This window comes from Centrocercus urophasianus, unplaced genomic scaffold (assembly GCF_019232065.1).
Source record: "Centrocercus urophasianus isolate 14NV4802_14NV808 unplaced genomic scaffold, USGS_Curo_1.0 seq_20, whole genome shotgun sequence".
NCBI classification, from domain to species: Eukaryota; Metazoa; Chordata; class Aves; order Galliformes; family Phasianidae; genus Centrocercus; species Centrocercus urophasianus.
The window spans coordinates 12,127,771-12,149,674 of NW_024884756.1; the positions used below are offsets into that span (position 1 = coordinate 12,127,771).

At 39.6% G+C, this 21,904-nt stretch overlaps 2 protein-coding genes and 2 non-coding genes across 11 annotated transcripts in view; 1 reads left to right on the top strand and 3 right to left on the bottom strand.

Annotated features, from left to right (window-relative positions):
* The window catches only part of CMKLR2 (chemerin chemokine-like receptor 2), a 24,307-nt gene extending 8,229 nt beyond the window's left edge, over window positions 1-16,078 (top strand). For 3 of the 8 annotated variants that reach the window (XM_042822133.1, XM_042822132.1, XM_042822126.1), the window contains exon 2: window positions 13,377-16,078. In XM_042822133.1, the coding sequence (XP_042678067.1) occupies window positions 13,393-14,445 (1,053 nt within the window). In that variant the 5' untranslated portion in view covers window positions 13,377-13,392 and the 3' untranslated portion in view covers window positions 14,446-16,078. Of the gene's footprint in view, window positions 1-369; window positions 528-906; window positions 957-2,926; window positions 3,075-13,376 lie in introns of those variants that run through there. The other 5 variants (XM_042822128.1, XM_042822129.1, XM_042822130.1 and 2 more) reach the window with 3 other exon arrangements.
* A 1,801-nt stretch (window positions 16,079-17,879) lies between these two features.
* On the bottom strand, window positions 17,880-21,449 carry EEF1B2 (eukaryotic translation elongation factor 1 beta 2). The gene is made up of 6 exons (XM_042821927.1): window positions 21,309-21,449; window positions 20,981-21,103; window positions 19,720-19,843; window positions 19,305-19,371; window positions 18,454-18,579; window positions 17,880-18,070 (listed from the first exon to the last, which is right to left on the bottom strand). Exons 1-6 carry the CDS (start codon window positions 21,386-21,388, stop codon window positions 17,916-17,918), a joined length of 675 nt encoding a protein of 224 aa, XP_042677861.1. The 5' UTR covers window positions 21,389-21,449; the 3' UTR covers window positions 17,880-17,915.
* LOC122162414 lies at window positions 18,817-18,950 on the bottom strand. Its single transcript, XR_006169556.1, has one exon. It is a non-coding gene; the product is annotated as a small nucleolar RNA SNORA41 (small nucleolar RNA).
* LOC122162412 lies at window positions 19,448-19,526 on the bottom strand. Its single transcript, XR_006169553.1, has one exon. It is a non-coding gene; the product is annotated as a small nucleolar RNA SNORD51 (small nucleolar RNA).
* Window positions 21,450-21,904: the final 455 nt, after the last annotated feature.

Below are 21,904 nucleotides of genomic sequence, written 5' to 3' on the forward strand. Positions count from 1 at the left end.
ATATTATCTGCTCATATTAATATACAGCTTGATAACTGGTGGTCCTATGGGTGGGAATAGTAGTCACAAAGTGAAAGTAGTCACAACTATCAGGCAGTTATTTGTAAGTCTAGTAAATTAAAGCTGTTTTGTTAATTTGTACTTTGGTTAATATTGTATTTCTACTTTCGAAGCCACTTTCGAAGGCTTCTCCACATTTTTTTTCTTCCATACATGCAGTTTTTGTTCTATAGACTGCTTTTTTTGTCTGTTTCTAAAGAAAAATTCTTAAGTGTTTTAAGATGCATTTGCTTTTTTTTTTTTGCACAGCTGTTCAACTCCAAATCTGTTACTTGTATGAAAATGTTCTCCCTTATTCTTTTTTATCAGATTTAAATTACTAGCTCTATGCTCTGCAAGTCCTTCATTAAGTCCTACACTTATCCAAATGTAGCATAAAAACTCCAGAACTTCACCCTGTTGAAAGGGCAAAACTGACACAACGAAGTAGAAACAACTTCCATGTTGGAAAAGAACGCAAACAAGGGGTAATTTTTTTCACTTACTTTCTTCCCAGCATACAACATTCAAAAATTATCTGAAAAGATCACACTGGTGAAACGATATCAATGGCTAATGTGTTGTATATGCAGAAGTGTTGGACTCACCATTCCAATTTTTACTCTGAGCACAGAAGGAATTTAAACATAGGAGGCTGTAGGAATCAAGCTTACATTCCTCAGGGATGTAAGATTCCCTCTGTGGTAGATCAAAACTGTAGAAGAATGAAGGGATATATTTAGCTCCAAACAGAAAACAAACAAAACAAAATCTTTTCAAATTAAGTGGAAGTTTGTCTGCAAAATCCTGTTCTCTATTTTTTTGCTCACAGATACATTGCGTGTGCAGGTCATACAGTGCAAATTTGGTAATTGTTCATCAGTGCAAAAGTCCTTTTCAATTTAAAAGGAGAAAAAGTAGGTAAAGCATACTGGCAGAAAAAAAATTGTCTTTGAAATGCTGTGACTTGCTCTTCCTAATGAGGAAAAAAAGCCCTCCTTTTCCATGAAAAATTGTCTCCACAAAATTTCTTCTGGATCCTTTGCAGCTGTGATTTCATGTTTTCCACTATGACAAGCAGAGTGAAGAAAATTGCTGTGTGAATTTTAATCCTCCCATGCTTCAGAAGGATGAAACAGTTGAACTGTCTACTCAGTACATGTTAGAGCAGTCCCCATCAGCTTCAGTTTATGGTGAAGGAAACAGCCTCTTATAGACAACTGTTCACCATCTCAAACTAATAGAAACCATTGCACTCATCAGAATACTCCCTGCACCAAGAAGGTGAAGAGCAATTGACATGTATGTAATTCTACTTTGCTTGCTGAGGTTTGTCTTTCAGCACAGATTGTATGTGAACGTTTCTACCCAGCAATTTTCTCTCATCTTACTCAAATAGTGCTTTGGAGTCCTATGAATTAATTGCCTCATAATAACTGGATCTGAAAAAGTACCTACAGAGATTGACTCATACTATTACAAGTAAAATACTCTGCAGATCTGCAGTTAAATGGTGCCTGTATGCACCCTATCCCAATATTTACAAAAGAACTGCTATGAAAAGAGCTCTTTATCAGCTGAGATTCACCTATCAGTTACCTAGAAGAAATAAGAAATTTAAACATCAAGAAATACACAAATGAGGTGCCAAATCATGAGGTCTTCTAAAATCTTCCTGCTCTCTTTGGGTAACCCAGCTATCTGTCAGACATTTGCAGGTATTATGTCCCACCACCATCATTTTCTCCAGGTCCAGACTCTGTCCTGCTGTAACAGAATCTCCATCCTTCTTTCATTCATAGCTTTTTCCTCTTCATACAAGCTATCAGCATTTTATGTTATATTGGCAGAACAAGAAGAGCTGATGTGGAAGAAAGACAAAGCTGATTGTTTTGCTGGAAGGAATTTCTGGCTCCTGATAGATTCTGTAACTTGTGAGCCATAACAGCAGTGCTTAAAATTGATAATCTTATCGACTGAAATTTCAGTCTTGCTTCTTCTCACTATGTAATTCCCTCTTTTCTTTTTTTATTTGTTTTTACTGGAATTAGTAGAGTTGATACCTGGAAGATTTGCAATTGACTGAATTCAGTCAGTTGAACATTTTAGGTGTCTTGCATTAGTCACAAATGAGTACAGCTGTTAAGATTATTCCTTCCTCTAGAACATTTAGTTTTTGATAAAGGCAGGCTGACAGACCAAGAGCTGATTTAAAATGGTATGATGAACACAGTACCATCAAAGTCAGGTGAAGCTATGGTACGAAGATACCAGGAGAATAATATTCCCATTTTACTGGCTGAGAGGCTAAGGTATATGAAGAGTGTGAGTGCTGACCACAAACACAAAGTAGCCTCTTGACAGAACTGGAATGCAAGCCAAGTCTCCTAAAGTCCAGTTCAAGTGTCTGACCATAGAATTACACTGACTGGTGGGCAAGAGGGCTAGTAACTCACACTTTGAGAAGTTCACTTTTCTCTTGCATGCAAAAAGAGATTAATAATCATAAACACAAACTGAAGGTATCTCACCATACAGTTAACAAATGATGCTTTCAGTGTAGCTTCTTAAGCATCTTTCTGCTCATTCAACATTATTTTCTATAAACCAGAGCGGTCAGAAACAAAGTAGTACTGTTGAAATCCTCCTCTACATAACAAAAAGCAGCCTGCAACTGTAAAGTCCATTTCCATTCAGCAGCCACCACATCTGTTGCTTGCTTGGACACTGGCCAGAATGATTCATTCACATGTCTAACATTTATTTTGGTGAAATACTGGGATTATACAGAAGGGCAATATTTCAAAACTGGGTTTAGCAAACCAAGGGAAGTTGGAAACAACTTCCTCACAGCTGAAAACAAACACAGTGTTATATCATTCTGCAGCTTTATTAAGAGGAAGGCAGTAGCCAAGTGAAGCAGCTGGAATCACACTGAAGTCACTCTGAACTCTACAGATCACTTCGTTCTTCTTTCTGCTACAGAGAGCACATCCCTGACTTACAGTGTGCTTTCTTCTAAAGAACTTAAGAAGGTAGGTCAATCTTTCTATTAAGAATTACATCTTTCTCTCCCTTCCTTCAGAATAACATGCATCTACAAACAAAACAACAATCACAAGCAAATTCTGTAAGGCAGTATAGTGGTTAAAAGAGTTTCTTAGTTTAAAGAATGTGATACTCATTTGTTTCAAAGGCTATTTTGAACCAACCCTGAGGCAAGAAGGGATGTGAAAATAAGTGTGAATTTAATTTTTAATAACTTTCAAATGCGTTTATAGGCTGTTCAAGAAGTATTTTAGCCAGCCAAAGAATGCCAGCTGACCTTGGCTGAAATATCTCCCCACACCCTGCATTAGCTTTGTTTGCTTTAAGGCTTAGGAACAGTACATCTCCTACAGCTATCACAAATTCCAGTAATATGAATACATATAAATACATTGATTCTGATCTGGATTCCTGAACAGGAATTTGATATCATTTCAGGTAACAAATTGATTGTTAACAACTGATAAACCTGTAATTATTAACAGGATAAGAACATCATTACTCTGAATAGTTACAGTCATGCAGAATTATAAAGAGTTCCTTATGATCTGATCTGGAAGGTGTGTGTTCCCCCTACTATCATGAAGTAAGGTGAAATGATGTGAATCTAGCTGTCACTCAGTGCGTGGAATAGGGGGTTATCTAGAAAACAACAAGATTTGAAGCTTTCTGTATGAGCGTATAATAAGCAGGACTGAATTCCACCTCTTGTTCAGCCCTAGTGATGGCCATGTCATTTTCCCCTCTAGACTTTTTAAATGCTACCTTGCAAAATCAAACAAAATACCAGAACTCTTTTTGTAGCTTTATAAAGGATGCATGGATTCAGGAGGAATTAAGACACATTTGCATTCTAGCTGAATAAATTTTTCTTCCTGAATAACATCACATTTGAATTTTCCAGTCTGTGATCTGTTGTTAGATATTTTTGTGTGTGAAAATGTGAATTCCACTATTCCAAACAGTAGACAGACAGTTCAACAGACTACAATGTTCTGCAAAATGCTTATATTACTGGCTTTTCTATTCATTTTATCTTGTGGAATGTACCAACAGTTCCGATGTTTCTCTCAATACAGTTGCTGGTTGTCTGGCTAATTTTCACTCATTATTTCTAATAATGGTTTGATTTGTGTTCATTCAATCTGAAGCTATAAGTTCCATAAGAGAGCAGATCTGCATTGTTGCTGGCTTTGCTGAAAAGAACTGAGTTGGAGGAGCAGTTTCTCATGGCATGTTACCAGAAGGAACTGCTGAGATTGGGGTGGGCGGTACCCAAGAGACATTTGGTTTTAGAAAGGAAGATATCATGCATGGATCATCTCTCCAATGCTCTTTGCTACTTTTACAGTGTGTTTGAAGCTCCTGACACAAAAAGAAAAATTATCCTCAAAGCATTTGCTTCTATGCTCTTATTTGCAGCGTGTTCCAGATGCCATGGGCTTGGAGACTTGAGATTAAAAAAACAACAAAAAAAAAAAGCACATCAGGCTATCACTGCTCTCTTGCAAAGATAATTTTTGCTGCCTTGTTGCAGATCTTTTTCACCTGCCCACTGCTTTACTGCATTACATTTCTTAAGAGTATTCTTTTTGTTGGTGGGCCCAATGACAAATTAATCAAACCCATTTCTATAAGACAGGTTTGTTTTCAAGGGTATCAACACAGGCCAACACTCCAGAAGACTCCTGACTTTGCCAAGTACATTAGCTCCCAAAGAGTATCTAGCTTCCAATACCTACTGTTAGTCTTATGCTTTTCTAACCCTAAAATCATTAAGTTAAAGTTTTAACACATTTATAGCCATAGGCCATCTAGTATCCAGGTACACTTGTATAAAAATGGAAGCCAAACAAATTAAATTTTCCACAGTTAGCCTGATTTTTTCTTAATATAAACCAGGTCACCACATGCAGAGAAAGCAGAAAACCATGCACAATCTCATTTATAATTTCAGTTTTAGAATTCTTGATTAGATCACATAAATCACAGAAACATCTTCCAGGAGGACAGGGAACAATGTATTCCCACCTCTGTTAACTTCATTTGTCTTTTTCCAAACTTTTCCTGTTTCTTTCTTCCCTTCCCTAATATTTCTCCTGTACCTTTCTGACACTTCTCAGAAGAAATATTTCAAGAACTACAAGAACCAGCATCTTTTCCCTTTATCCACAAGATTTGCCTCTTCAGTGCTTTGGCAAGGTCTGGATTCTACCTTCATCTCTTCCTTTGAATCTGCTGTTTGGCTTTAGGCAAGTTACTTCTGATCCTTTCCCTATTTCTCTTGTGTCTATTTATTCTGTTTGGATTATAAACAAGGCAGGAATTGTCTCTTATTATGTGCTTACTGCACCTAGATGCAGTGAGGCTTTGATCTCCAAAGCCTACAGACAACATAAAATACTCACCTCTTTCAGCAAGTGTGAGCCTGGCACAGCAAGTTTTGATCTCTTTTGAAGCTACCTGGTTGAGAGAGGCAAGAAAACTGTGAGTAGAAAGTCCCTGAAGCATCAATGTAATACCATTTTCAGCACTCCCATTTCTTCTTTCTGGTCATCTTTTAAAGAGCTCAGACTCATATTGTTCAAGTGAGAAGTTTCATGATTGTTGAGAACCATTGTCCTTTTAAGAAAACTAAGTAAGACGTTTCTCAGTGCCTTAAACTCTTACTGGAGTGTATTGTGCCTTGTCTGGTGAGTCTAATTCCTCATGACATAAAAGTGACTTGCATAGATAATATAGGAAACCCGTAAAACCAGTATTTCCAAGCTTCTAGTTTAACATCTGAATCAGATGCCATCTATTCTTATCACTGCTAGGGAGTGTTCCCTGTACCATATTAGGGAAACGTATAAATATCCAGTCCTGCTGAAGTTGTTTTACTACTATGGTGTGGTTAGTTGTTGTTTCCCCTCCCCTCTTCAATTCTTCAAGAATACAGGCAGTGCTTATTTTAGACTTAAGCTTTAAGTAAAAAAAGTCATAAATAAAAATCTTTGTATGAATACTGGTGGTACACGGTGATTCTATTACAAGTGCTGCTCCAAAAGTAATGCCTCCTATTTTATTAAGTCAGCCCGCAACATCAGAAGCAGACGTTGGTGGTATGGCAACAGAGGTTGAACCTTCTCACTTTCATAATGGCTGTTTTCTATCATATATTTAATTGGCTTTAATCAGTCTGTGGACACAACAATGAGTGGTCTGAAAGAAATGCTTTCACTGTATTCTATGCTCTCATTTGCTCCTTCCTGTTAGGAAAGAGGTGTAATTAATGCATATTTTTGCTGAAGCAGAACAGCCTCTTAGGAACGCTTGTCAAAGTTGCATGACCATGTAATGATCGTATGAAAGTCAATCAACATATTCTTCCATCACAAATGTGCAACAGTTGCAGTGTAGAAGTTGCATATAACTTTTGCATGAGAACGGTAGAAAGTCATGCTTGATTAGAAATACAGGCATCTATTATCATAGACATCTGTTAAGCTGAAACACCTCAGAATTTTTAAACTGGATATCTCCATTATCCAACATACGTAGTTACCATGATGGCTCATAGCTAAAGAAAGTAATGACAGCATTTGAAGAACAGAATACGTACAAAACTCAGACCTTACTGATAAAAATAAGCATGGACAGAGATCCAGGCTCCTTTTCACAGTAGAGAAAACCAACTAAAATCTGCAGAGCTGCCCAGGTGCCAGCTCCCACCAGAACAGTGGGCATCATGTCACAGGACAGAGTCCTATTTTAGGAAAGAGAAGGTATCCAAGAGGTGAAGCTTGGTTTCTCCACTCCATTGTGAGTGAAAGGATGGCATTATTTTTAAGAAAGGAAGGTCAGACTGTGTTTGAAGAACCAAGCAAGGATTCTGTGTTTAGCACCTGGTTTATCAGAGACTTCCTGTAGTTTATTTTCAACCTTCTTTGTCTGTAAATCTTCTGATGATACTTCCCATTGAGTCCAGTTTCACTACAACCTCTGAATACTTAGCTGTTATGTAAATAGTCAGACAGTTCTGACATATAGGATAAGACCATATTTTAAATCTTGAGATACACTGTTAATCTAATCTTTTGTCATTTTACTGACTCTGCTTGACCTTTTAATATGTTTATGGCCACACATTAGGCTTGCAGAGATTACAGTCACGCTTTACACTCGAAAGAATACCAAAAGAGTTATTTCTACTTTTAGCTGTATTAGCAGAGGGGAATGAGAGCAAGAGCTGACTGCACAGATACAAGGTTGTCTCCTCCCAGTGCATATCCCAAGGACATTTAAGTTCCCATGTTTTCTTTAGAGATGGAAATCTTAGTGCATCGTAGGGATCTGTGTGAAAATAAATCAGTTTCTACACAATGGAGTTGCTGGTTCTAGAGACTTTTGAGTTACCTTCGAGTTTATGAAAATGATAAGCTGCTCAATTGCAGCAGTTGTTTGGATGATTTGTCGTATTCAAACCAGAGTTACCGTAGATATTTTTCCTATTACAGAAGTATTTTTTAGATACAGAGTTGGGTTTTCCATTTGTTGTTTAACATTTCTGTGGCAGCAGAAGTCTGTGTCTGAAATTATTGTTTTACCAGTATTAACTGTGTCTGTTGTATAAGTTAATCTCACTGCAAGAGTCACTTAGTCAGTACAAAATGTTATGAGACTATTATCTGGTCAGATGACTTCAATACCACAGATGAAGTGGTGTGTTATGACTAACAGTATCATGTTTGGCCTTGCTTAAAGACAGTTGCTTTTGGCATAAGTTTTAGAAGTCGTCTAGCTAGGACATGGCATATGAATTTCTAATGCTGTTTCAGTGAGAGACACAATGGAGAATGATGATTTGTACTCCTGTCTTACCTGCTAGAGCAAATCGATACCTGTATTGTGTCTTGAAAGTGTTTCCAGTTTGTATCATACCTATCATGATGCATTCAAGTTGTTGAATTCACAACAGTATACAAAGTAACTTTGTTACTGTGTGCCTTCTGACCATGAGAACAATTGTGCATTTTCATGGAAGAGAAAATATGCACACAAGCCTTGATTCTGCTTTTCTGTGTACCAGATTAAACAGCCAGTTTCCTAAAAGCTTTGTCTAGCTTCTAGGAGGGTCAGATTTAAGCTTAAATTATACCATGTCTATAATTTAATCTTGTAATATGGGTGTACCAGACACTTCTTGCTATAAGAATGTTTCCGCAAGGAGGCAAGTGGTCATCTTATGTACATAGTTTGCTGCCAGTTTGTGATCTCACCAGTATTGTCTGTTAACTTCAGGATCTTTACTTATGCCTTTGTACAACACTTTCCAGAAATATCTCTATATATTCTTCTAAAACCTTGCTCAGCCATCTGTGTTTTGAACTTCACAGATAAACCACTAGGTGAATTTCATGTTTATGTATTTGAAGCTACATAAATTCAAGATTGAGCACCTCAAAAGCTTGAAGATTTTTCAGATTTTTTTTCTTCCTTTCAAATGAATTCTGTGTCCAAGTTGTGAAGACACAGCAGGGCAAGCAGGCTTTGAGTGGCCTTTTGGAAAGCTCACTGTTCTCCAACATGTAATTCTTACAGACAACAAACACTGAAGTGAATCAATCAAAGAGGCTTTCTTGTAGCCATAGATCATACACACAGAATATGATGTGCTCAGAATTATTAGTGAGGACATTAAAAGGAGGGGTTTTGCATTATATGCCCTCTACGAAAGTAACTACTGAGACAGCCAACTCCATGTACTATAATTTTCCTATTAAATCAGGGCCAGCCATTGAGACCACTGAAATCAATTTACCTGCCCAAAGGCTCTCAGCCTTTTAAAGGCTTTTCAACTGTTTATCACACTGAACAAATAGAGTTAGGGGTGGCCACTCAAATATTTGTTGTCTTCTAACCGACACAGACAATAATAAGCTCTTTCCTTGGACATATTTGTAAATTCCTAAAATTTTAGGTGAGGGAGAGACTGCATGGGCTGCAGCCCAAACACATGGCATAAGTTACTGGTGCAATTAAATTGGACACTAACTTGCATGTTGCTCAGAGAATTTTGAATTCCTATGAAGTGTTCACACACTGCGTTCACACACTGCGTGAGGTGGAAGGAAACAGTGACTGTTTTGTTTGTCTTCTCCTATTTTAGACTGAAAACCCAGCCTAATTTCATTCCAAAGCCTCAGGGCTGAGGCACGGCAAGGTCAATGACTCCCCTTGGCCAAAGAGGATGCATGTGGCACAGCCAGGAATAGAGTCATACAATATGTCTCATAGAACTGTAAGGCCCTTCTTACTGTGACAAAAGTTGTTCTGTTGTGAGCAGGTTCAACCATTTGTCTGAGCTGTCACTATGGTTCACCTTCCTAGAATACTATAACGGTAGCAGAGAATACAAATTTCAGACACTTGTAATAAGAAACTGCAAATCTGTCAATTCAGATCTTATTCTGCATTTCCCCCCTGAAATACAGAGAAAGGCACTGCATGTGACACATGGTCAAATTTCTTCCCAGCAGCTTTTAGGCTTTTTTAGATACATTTGTGTTTTAGATACATTTTATTAACAATCTTTCTTTCTCTGAACATTCTGTCCTAGGATCTGAAATGCATTAACACTGAGCATCATCCTGTGATGCTTCTATGAAGTCATTTCTTAAGTGACTTCAGTTTTACAGAAGGGGACAGGAAATGAAGCCTCCTAATCAAACATTCTGAAACCTATTTGCTTAACATTTAACAACTATATTCATAATTAAACCACTGAATCAAGGAAACTCAGTTTCCATAGCTGCTTGTTACCTCAGCAAACAGGAACAGACACCAGTCAAAGGACAACTGCTAAGCACACACTTTACACAGACTGTGTACTATTTAGAAAGACAGGATGTAGTCTAAACTTGGTTATATTCATCCAAATGCAATACGACACTGTTCTGTAACCTGTAGCTGCCCCCAGGTCCTATTGCCAGGTCTCTGACCACATTTTCCTGTTTATTAAGAAATACTTTCCTCCCTGTGGCCCATTTTCGCAGCCCTGGACCAGTAGAGTGTGAGACATTGAGCAGCATCATCTCTCTCTCTCTCTCTCTTTCTAACAATAAGCCTGAGAGCCAAATGGAAAAAAAAAGTCTTTCCTACTGGACCTCTTTTTGCAGAGAAGTTCATGGAAGAGTCTTCTCAGTCTGGAAATTAGGCCACGTGGCAAAGATTGTGCAGGAAATCAGAAACAAAATAAGGAATAGAACTTAATTTCTTCACTTTCAAGATCTGAACTTGGACTTCAAGATAGTTTCTGCTTCTTAAAGATTAAGAATAAATTAACTCATATGTTTGGGACTGTGTAACACAAAGAAATATCTGCTGTGAATGATGGTTAACAGTTGTCCCAGGAGGGGAAAAAAAAAAATAAATCTGCATCCTTACTGCTTTAAAACAGCATAGCTCCACTGAAAATCCCCTGCTGCTTATCTTTTCCAGAGCAGCACCTAATGCCATGAATCTTGTCACAGAAGTGTTTTGTATATATGGGATGCAGCAGCTTCTGGGCTTTGCAGATTGAATTGGCAGTCTTGTGAAGTCTTAGCCATGTAGTCTGCTTTCATCATCTGTGCCCTGAAAGCAATGGTAAACAATGTTCCTCCCACTTTTTTTTAAACCTCACTGCTGTTACTGTACTGGAAGACTGGCAGTTAGAGATAAGTGAAAGGGTAGCCTTGGAAAAATATTTCCTCAAAGTACATTGCATTCTAGATGCATGCTCTTTGGGTGGAGGCTTGTAAGTATTCAGTGTTTAACTTTTCTTTCTGCTGTACGTCACCCATGAAGTTCTAAATATTAAATGAACCTTGCTGGGCAGTAGGGAAACATCTGTTATTGTTGTTGTTTTTAGCCCAGTTAGGAAGAGATAGTTTAAGGGTTACACTTTAAGGGAGAAAATGCTTGAATCCAAGTGTTGTATTGTGCTAGCTATTGAGAAACTCAGATGCAAACCTGACTAATGACTAAGATACAGGATATTAATCATCAAGATACTGGAAAACTACACTGATTTATTTAATTGCATAAATTCAACTTTAGGTATAACTCCATATACAGGCAAGGACAGTTAAAAGCCCAGTTAACTTCAGTATTCTCTGAAACTATCCAAATGTAGGGTTGTTCCAGATGTTAGTGGCACTGCTTCTTGTTTATACCATTTCTCAGCAGATGTTGTGCTATTTGAAAAAATTACTCAGATGGGTGGTACCAGAATTTGATGCAGAGCCTACCCCCGTGGGGCATGTAATTACATGAATACAGCCCAATATGTATCATTTTATCAGGGCAGCAAAGCAAATAACATTCCTTTAGCTTGATGCAAATTGCAAGGGGCAAATGTTATCATGGCCTCTTGATAGACGAGGCTCCAGTGACTTTTATTACATTTTTTTTAAACAAGAGATGTGAAGTTACACAGCTTTGTTGTTCTAACCTTGTCCCATCCATCTATAAATGAGAATTCAAATCCTGCCAATGTGTGCACATACGTAGCTTCACTTATGCAAGGAAAGTTACTTATATAAATACAGGCTTGCAGACGTGCTTCTGCAGGCAGTTTTTTCCTGACGTCCTGTTTCTGTTGTCCTTTAGCGTACCAAAATTAATGGAATTGCAGGAATGCATAGCTGGATTCCAAAAGTGCAGGCTGATTCTCTGTTTCTGAACAGAACTAGCACTCAAATGTACCATGGAGCTCATCCATAGTACAGACAGTGGGCTGGTCACATCCTGCTCTCAGTGCAGCTGAGTGCAGCCAAAAAACACTGCTTTAAATGATGACAGAAATAAGCAGAATATTTCTTTTGAATGTGGAAGATACTTTTGTCAGACTGGGGTCATCTATGCTTTCTTTTTCTGTACTTTGGAAAGAATACAGGACCTCTAAGTGCTTTTTCCTTCTCAACTGTCATTTGATGTTTTCCTGTGCATTTCTTCTTTCTTCTGGATTTTTCTATTGGTTTATGTTTTCCTTTTTACTCCTCCTGTCCCTCCTACACTCTTCCTCTTTAGCTTTAGAGGAAAATTCCTATTTGAAAAATCACATTGTACTTGCAAGTTCCAGAAGCTTTTGTAACAGAAGAAAATGGAGACTTTTTAAAGACAAACAAAACAACCAAGTAAACAAAACAAACCAAACATAATGCATTTCCAGCTGTAGCACTTACAGTGTGTATTATTCTCCTGGAAACTTTGTTTTCTTTCCTCTATTACCTGTTTCTCCAATCACTAGTGGAAAAATACACCAGTTGAATGCATTGCCACTGAACTATTTTCCTTATATTTCCTTCTCTACATCCTTTGCTGCATTTTGTTTGGGCTGTACCCCAGGGAATCTAAACTGAGTGGGTCTGAGAATCAGCACTCCTTGATATGAGGGCAAATCTAATATGTGATAGACAGGAATAAAGCTATGAACTTTCATTTGCTAGCAAAGTCACTGTCTGTATTTTATTAACTATAACTTGAAATGTGTGAGGATGCACAGTTTTTTTTGTTTTGTTTTGTTTTATAAAGAAGACTCCCTGGCACTTTCTTGCCTTTGTAGATGCCCAGTGCTACTCTGATTTTTGATAGAGACACAGTCTATAAAACTTGCCTCAAATGGGATTAGAGCAGTTGTAAAGCAATGGAAAGTACAGTGATGACAGCAGAGCAACAAGGTCCTAGGCTACAACAAATGAGAGTTTTCTCAAACATAACAGCCATAGGCACAGAAATAAAGGAAAAAAACTGCTTACCTTCAGAAGGCATCACATAGGCAAGAATCTGCAACAAGACTCCGTTGCCTCTACTGCCAACCCTTAAATAAGGTCTGGGAATCTCATTGCATGCACCTGAGCTCCCCTGGCTTGGCCCTGCCTTCCTGCCAGGTGTTCAATCACTGTTTCAGGCCGCGACTTAGCATTTCCGCTACAGTGATAAAATACCAAACCCAACTAGAAAAGAATACATATCACACTTCAGTAGAACTTTGCAACATCATCCACCAGTGATGCTGTGATCAGTGCTCTCTTAAGAAATAAAAGCAAGGGAAACAGTTCCTGGACTACTTGTCTGGAGATTTTTTATTTTTATTTTTATTTTCTTTTTTTTAATGTCTACAGCCAAATACTCCACAAGCTTTGTCATAGAGATTGGTAGTTAGCAAATGATAATATGAAACTAAACTGAAAGGAGTTGAGGTTACTATGTACAACCCAATAAAACAGTTTCCCTTTGATTGTTCCATTTCTTTTCTTCCCTAGAAAGCAGCTGTGCAACATGTCATTTGAAGATTTTGAGAACTACTCTTATTTCTATGACCTGCCTGAGGAAGAAGAATCACCCCAGTCCACCCTCAGCATTGCCCATGTGATTTCCCTTTCATTTTACAGTGTGGCATTTCTTCTGGGAGTGCCGGGTAACGCCATCGTCATCTGGTTTATGGGCTTCAAGTGGGATAAATCTGTCTCTACGCTCTGGTTCCTCAATCTGGCCATTGCAGATTTCATTTTTGTTCTCTTTCTGCCCCTTTATATCACATATGTGGCAATGGGCTTCCACTGGCCTTTTGGGAAGTGGCTCTGTAAAATGAACTCATTCATTGCACTACTGAATATGTTTGCCAGTGTTTTCTTCCTGACATTCATCAGCCTTGACCGCTACATCCGCCTTGTGCACCCAGTTTTTTCCTACAAGTACCGGACTATAAAGAACACCCTCATTCTTAGTATGATCATTTGGATGTCAGCTGCCATTATTGGTGGCCCTGCCTTATACTTTAGAGACACAGCTACTGCTCTCAACAATGTCACCATTTGCTACAACAACTTCCACGTGCATGACAGAGAACTCGTTTTGCTGAGACATCACATTCTGATTTGGGTGAGGCTTGTATTTGGTTACCTCTTTCCTCTACTGACCATGGTGATCTGTTACTCATTGCTGATCGTTAAAGTAAAGAGGAGAACGGTGTTGACTTCTAGCAGGCTCTTCTGGACCATCATTGCTGTAGTTGTAGCTTTTTTTCTTTGCTGGACACCATATCACATATTCAGCATTGTGGAGCTCTCTGCTCACCATGACGAAAATTTGCACGACTTATTGCAGGATGGCATTCCCCTCTCCACGGGCCTTGCTTTCATCAACAGTTGTCTCAATCCAATCCTCTATGTTCTCATTAGCAAGAAATTTCAGGCTCAGGTCAAGACAACAGTCTCTGAGGTGCTAAAATTGGCACTGTGGGAAGTGAGCCGCTCAGGAACCGTCAGTGAGCAGCTGTGGAACTCAGACAACACTCATGCGCCTGTGCACCACTGCGAAACTGCTCAGTGACTGTTCACCACCATCCATCTATAAAATAGCTGACAGATTTGGAGGTGTTGTTGGCTTCACATCTGCCAGTGAGATGTGCATCTTTGCATATACAGTTTTGTATTAATGGCTGGCTTTACTGTGCTTGCTGCTTTCCTTTAAATGTTTTTAAAGGATACATCATTTGGGTGTGGTGTGGTTGCAGCGTGGACGGCCTGAATAGAAAGTCGTCTGGGTTTTCTATCAGGAATATTGTTGTACTCCTGTTGTTGACAATACTTCAGTGATCACAAAAGAGCACATAACATTCCTCTGATCGCCACTGATAACACTTTTGATCTAGGCATCCTCATGTGAGAGATCATGTCAGACATCAGTGGTTTGTGAGTGTCACAAGTATTCCACTATTGTTTAAAGTAGGAGTCACCTAGCTATATCCGAGCCAAAAGAAGCTGTCATTAGCTTCACTCTGCAATCAGAAAAGTAACTCAATACAGAGAACACTGAATTGCTGCCTTTTCCTTCTAAAGAAGCACGGAAATGTTTTCTCCCGTTGTTTTGTCTTATATTGAGCTGAGCCAGGGGGCTGTGGTTTCTTGTCATTTTTTGCTTTTAATGCCATCTGGTTGTAAAATACTAAGCAGGTGTTTCAGAAAGTATTTTGGCTCATTTGAAATATTCAAAGAATTAGTGGAAATGTTTCCCACTGAATCTGAGACTTAAAGCCCTTGTCACATGTTCTTTTTCTGTGTTTAAACTTTCAGGTTTCAGAGACTTCACAATTATCAGCTGTTTTCTGCTGGTCTTGCAAACAAAGGTTAAGATGCAGTAAAACATTTTGTCCTACTGTCTAAATAGGAGTAGAGTGAATTCAACAACATTCTTTTACAAGCAGGTAGCCAAATTCAGACCTCTCTACCAAGCTGCAGTCAAGATTGTACAGCCAAAATACAAAGTTCGCTTGCATAAGAAATAGGCAGTAGACCCAGTTGTCCTATTTTCTGCTCCAACATGTTGCCTGCTGTAGAATCACACCTACAGCAATGCAAATATACATGCTAAGAGGAGCAGACCAATTTCTGAGGCAGTACCACTTGATCGAGAAGTTGTACGTGAGATAAAACTGCGAAGAATAAAAGCATAAAGCTTTAGGTAACTCGCTTTTTATTGTTACTGGCCTGCATATCTAGAGTAAAACTGGCTTTCACATAACCTACATGTTAACACGTAAGTCGAGTTTATATTGTAAATGAAGCCTTGTATGTAAAACTATGCATCTGCATTCATGCATAAGCACATCCAGTACTGATAGCTGCATAAATAGCAACTGTCTGATTGTGGTCTGTAGCTGTTTCTTTGGGCTCTGGTCTCAAAGTTTTAGTGAGGCAGAACCTATGGAATTTCAGTGTATTTAACTTTGGGCTGGAAAGTTGGTAAGCAGCATTCTTTCCTTTGAGTCATTCACTGCCTGGTACACAGTGACTCACCCATAATATTCTGGCACTATGCAGCTGAGCGTGCCTAAATCAACTGTTTGCTGTTTTTCTTCACATATTCCTTGACATCTTTCTAAGAATGTGTTTTAGTGCTCCTTCCCTGACTGTACTCCAAGTGGAGTAATAAAATTCTGTTGGCTCTGAAGAATGTGTTCATTTGCTTTTCTCAGCAGCAAATACACAGTGACTGTTCACAGAACAGCACCTTCTTGACGTTTTTAGAAGATGAAAGAAAACCCTGACCTTTTATGTTACAGGAATTAAAGTTTATTCAGTTTTTTTTCCATGCACATTAGATAATGAGAACAAATATATGAGCAAAGAACTTGATTTTCAAAACAAGAGAATTTTACATTTGCTTTGTCTTGTGTACGTAATCAGAAAATGTTTTACAATGCTTTGCTTGGACCAGCTCTCTGGATTTAAAAAAAAAAAAAAAACATATTGCCAACATCTAACCACCACCTTCACCAAAAGCTTGCCCCACATAGTATAGAATCTGGCCAATATCAGTCCCAGTTTGTGGAAAAAAATAGACCAACAACTTCGCAAGGTTATTGCTACCTCCTTCATACCAAGATCAGCTACATAATTGCCTCCAACTCATTTCTGCAAAAGTAATGGAAGATATCTAATCAAAACAGCATTCTCGGTCTGTTTCCAAAGAATAACAAAAAAGTCCAATTACTCTCCTACACTGCTTGGACAGAAGAATGCTCATTCAAAGCTCTATGATGAAAAAAGAAGCAGAGGAAGGGAATCTGTCTTATTTTGCTATGAGATACTGCATAGAAACAAAAAACAACAAACCTTAATAGCAGCAGGTTCCATTCTTAACTGCTTCTTAATGTTTGTTCTTTTGAAGATTGTGTGGAAGTGTTTCTGACACTTTTGTTAAAACTCTATTACTTTAAAAAACAGTGGTAACTGGCAGCCCTTTTTAAAAGAGGCACCAGTTCTCCCATGTTACTTTATATGACTGCATTTAAGATCTCAAACTTACGATTGATCTTGTCATTACAGGTTACATTTGAAACAGGAATGTCTCATTCAGTCTAAGATACTGATTTTTCAGAGGCACGCTGTAGTAAGCTGTACTTGAACAAAATTATAAGATATTATCCACCTGCATTAACTGTAGCATGTAGCCACTGCACCCCATTAATCCTCCAAGCACGTGGCAATGCCCCGGTCCTCTTGAAGGGACACACTGCCCCCTAGCTATCTGTGCATTAATCGCACCTCAAGGGTCACAATCCTACTACTCAAGGTTAAAAACCAATACTGGCCTGCAGTTTAAGGCACACCAAGGCCTTGACCTTAAAGCAGGAATTATGCAGTACTAATTAAGCCCTCCCTCCCTCCCGGAAAATTTGAAGTTATTTCTATTTTTTAACACTTCGGGAGAAAAAAAATCTCAGATCTACACAACTGGAGATGGTGAGAAGTTAATTTGACTTGAGACTGCCAGGGTAAACAGTACATTTCACCACATAACCTCCACTGCACTGCAGTCCTCGTTGCTTTAAACTTCCCTATCTTTGTCTTCATTCCCTTAGTGCCAGTTAAACTATAGCTTTCAAAAAGAAAAGGCAAAGGCCACCATACAACTATTTGGTTAAACACCACCCTTTCTATACAAAATTTATATTCCTTTTGAAAAAAGTGCTACAGCCCTGTGCTTCTCCCTGAAAGCAATCTCTCCTTCCAGATTAAACACAAGTATCCCAATACGTAACCACCTAAAATAAAGGGCATTTCAGATATTTAAAGCCACAAGAATATTAAGCCTAGACATACGGCAACTGGCAACTCTCTCTTTGCTCTGGCACTAGGTACTATGGTGCTGGAACAATCCTAAAATCCAATGTATTAGCTTCTACTTTACCCATCAATCAAATTTTACATTAACAAACTGGATTGCACTATGACTTTGAATTAACGACAGAGATGGCCCAATTTTTGCAATTATATTTATTCTAGATATATCAAGGCTTAGATCTTGTTGAAAGCAGCTACATCCATTGATTGTACATAATCTTCAAAAGCTGTTATTCTTTCTTCCAGCATGTCTGTTCCAACTTTATCATCTTCAACAACACACTGAATCTGAAGCTTTTTGATACCATAGCCAACTGGTACTAGCTTGGCTGCAAAACAAACAAGCAAAAAAGCATTAAACACTCATTGCTTGAAAAGTCAAGTCAAAGATATAAGTGGCTGACAGCATTAATCAACAAGTTGATCTGAAAGTTGTGCTTATTTGAATCTTAAACCTTGCTGCTGCCCTAGCAGCTTTCTGACTAACCCCTTTTACATTATCACTCTTGTGAGATTATGCTAAGAAAAACATCAATTTGCTATTTAGTGGGTGCTAGTTCACCAAGCAGCACACATGCCCAGCTCATGGTGCACATGCTCTGCGCAGCATGGCAGTTAATTCTCTATTTTAGCTACCTATATTATCACAGATAGATATACAGCACCCACACACCACATGATCACCATTTTCCCCACTTTGAATGTTACTTACAAGACCCCCAGACCAGGCCATCTGCTTGAATGCTTCGAACGCACTCCTCTAATTTGGCCATGTCTGTCTCATCATCCCAAGGTTTCACATCAAGCAAGATTGATGATTTGGCAACAACAGCTGGTTCTGAAGAAAGAAAAAAGAAACTTCCTATCAACAGCTGGGAAATTTTCAGGAAGCTCAAGAATATATCTGCAAAACTAACTTCACAAGACAAACTTTCCCAGCTTAATAAAAAAAACTTCATAACTCAGGCCTTTTGTACCAACATGCGTTTTTAAGAGTTCTGAAAATATATATCCTGATATTTAAGATGTAGATGCATGTTTTCAAAAAATGCTCTAAAAAGGTAACATAAGCTAACATTGTTTGTTACATAGAAAGTCCTTCTTAGGGGATCTGAGAAGGAGCTTAATACTACGTAACAGTTTATCTTCCACAGAGGGAATACTGCAACTGCTACAATCCCAAACAGTTTCAGACCAGTAACTGTGGAGGAACCTGCATGCAACAGCCTTTCTTTTCAAAGCTATTGACTTTCTTAGACTAGTCAGAATTCTCATGCAGATGCATTTTATACTACTCTGCATCTGTTTTATTCAAATAAGATCCCAGAGTTCTTTTTGTAGAGAAAAAGCTTAGCTTCTTCATTAAAGATAAACAAAGGTATAATAGACAGGACAAACAGTATGCTACGGTTCAGATTTGCTATAGGAAAGGCTAAGCTCACAGACCATTCAGGTGAAGCAAACTACTTCTGCTTCATTCCAGTGAAGTTTCTCTTTCACAAACACTATTTCTAATCATGCTGTTCAAATTCATAAGGAGGTCAAAGTTATTCAAAGGCATACTTTTGGACTTCTTTGATTCATACTGGGCCAGGCGTTCTTCCCTCAGTTTCTTCGCTTCTTCACTTTCCTGAAACAGAAATACAAAGTCACCAAAAAAAAAAGCGCCAAAGCCCTGGATCTTAAAGCATTATTAGATTGACTGGCATCTACTCAGGAAAAAACAAATCATCACAGCTGTCAGCCGAAAGATGGTGATTTTTGTTTTATTCATCATGTAACCAGTCAAAGCAGACATTTCAACCCATCCTATTTCTTTCTAATGGAGAGTTCTTATGTTACAGTCAACAAAAACATTGGAGTTTGGAGATCCTGAACAGTATCTGTTATTAAGGTCACAAATTAAAACTAGTAAGGTAAACGCTTGCCTATCCAGGTGGTGCTTAAATATATATGTATAAAACTAAGTCACCAATACCTCTTCATCATCAGATCCAAAAAGATCAATGTCATCATCATCTTTGCTATCTGTGGCTGCACCTGTTGTGTCTTCAACATCAGCAGGACCATATTTCCCCAAAGCCTTCTTTATTCCTGGCAAACTAAAGGAAAACAGGTAATAAGAACCTATTCAAATATCTGTAGAAATGTTACTTGATTGCCATTCGTAAGTACATTCATAGCAATAACACTGTGATAAGCACAAGAAAAGTTAATTTTGCTACTTGAAAACACAAAACAATGCTTCTGGAAACACCTTAATTGAGACTACAGCAAATCCTACAAAGATTGCCTATCTAATCACTGATGGATCCCATGTTATTTTGCTGCCCTGTGTGTGTGACTATATGGATAGTAAAAATTTTCATAATGGAATCTGCAATATATTTTGTGTAACAGGAGTTATCAATTTGTTACCCTAAAAATATTTTCACTTGTTTAAATTAGTAGTAACAGAAAACATGTTGACGGTGCACAAGGGACCAAAATCCCATTAGTTTCCTATTGTTACTGTGAACTGCTGCTATAAATGTCATAAAGTTAAGATTTAATTTTCAGTAATTAACTGAAGTTTCCAGAGTGGACTTTTTGAGGAAACTTTATCATCTCAGTCCTGTCTGGGTTTGAGAGCTGAGCCACCCAACTTCACACCAGCCCCCTCCAGAAGAGGGCTGGGGCACAAAAAGGTGACAGTGTAGCAGTGCTGACACTGCCCATGCTGTACCTTTCCAGAGAGGCCTGCAGTCACCATGGATGTCAATTCAGCACCTTTCATGAACACTAACATCACTAAAAGAGAGAAGAAATAGCCTTTGCCTTTACAGTCATCATTCTTCACATGTTTTTCTTCATTGTCAATCCTCAATTTAGTGTCACCTTCCGGGATTAGAAGTCTGAACAAATCACCTTCTTCATTTCTGCCTGTTGTCTTCAGCCTTCTCTCAGAGCTCCTAATTCTGATCCTACCCTCATGGAGTAGATCACTGCTAAGTAATTTCCAGCTTTCAGCACAGTCACTTGAGTAGGAGACAGCAACAAGACCCAAGCTCTCTTATAAGTTTCTACAGAAACCCTGCAGAATCTGCACAAAGGCAGATTCAGCTTCCTCATCTGTTCCTTGTTTCTATTGCAAGAGGCCATACAGCAGCAGAGAAAAGCCCCTTCCTCTCTGAGCTCAGAGAGAAACACAGCAGTATGCACACCAGTTCACACGTGTTCAGTTTGCAGTTTCAGCATACCTCGCCTTTTGCTTTTCGTAGGACTTAATGTGATTGTACCACCGAAGAGCATGGAACAGCTCTGCAGGAGGCGGGGCACCGACAGCTTCAAAGACCGCTATGTCGGCCTGGGAGGGCACATACCTGCAGGAAGAAGCCGAGGTCAACCCCGTGCTCAGAGCCCACAAGGCGTCCTCCACCGAGCACACGGCGGCCCGCGCCCCAACGGCAGCCCAGCGCCCGCCCACCCGACACGAGGGTTACGCACACGCGTGTCCCAGGGCCACCCCGCCGCTCCCCCATCAGGCCTCACCACGGCCCAGCCCGACTCCCTCCCGCCGCCCCTCACCCCTCGATGTAGCTCTTGTCGGCCAGGAAGTCGTTGAGGACCCGCAGGCCGGCAGCGGACTTAAGGTCCCCAAAGCCCATGGCGGCAGCGGCGCCCAACGCCACCCACACCGAAGCCCCGCCGCCGCGCAAAGAGGCCCAGCACTCCCTGCGCTCCCCTTATATAGCGGCTGATCCCTCCGCGGCATTGCACGAACACGTATCCTTCCGCCGGAAAGCGCCGAAATAGTTCCCGGCGGGCTGGGCGCCGCTCAAGCGCAGGGCGTGCTGCAAACTGGGCGACATACGAGCGGAGGTGGATTAGAGTGAGATGTGTAGCGGAACGTGCGGAGCTCAGGAGCCCTGTCAGTACTGGGCCGGTGTTACACCGATCCTCGTCCCACCCTCCCCCCGCTTCGCTGCATCAGCGGAAGTAGCGGCAGTCGGCCGACGAAAGCGGCAGCGGCACAGGCGGAACTTGCCGGAGCGGCGCGTTTGACGGTGGCCGAGAGGGCTCCGCGGGAAGGCGGAAATTGCCGACGGGCGCAGCCTAGCGGAGCGATCCGAAGAGCTCCGTTCCGAAAATTGCCGATCGGCTCGTTCCCGGAGATTGCCGAA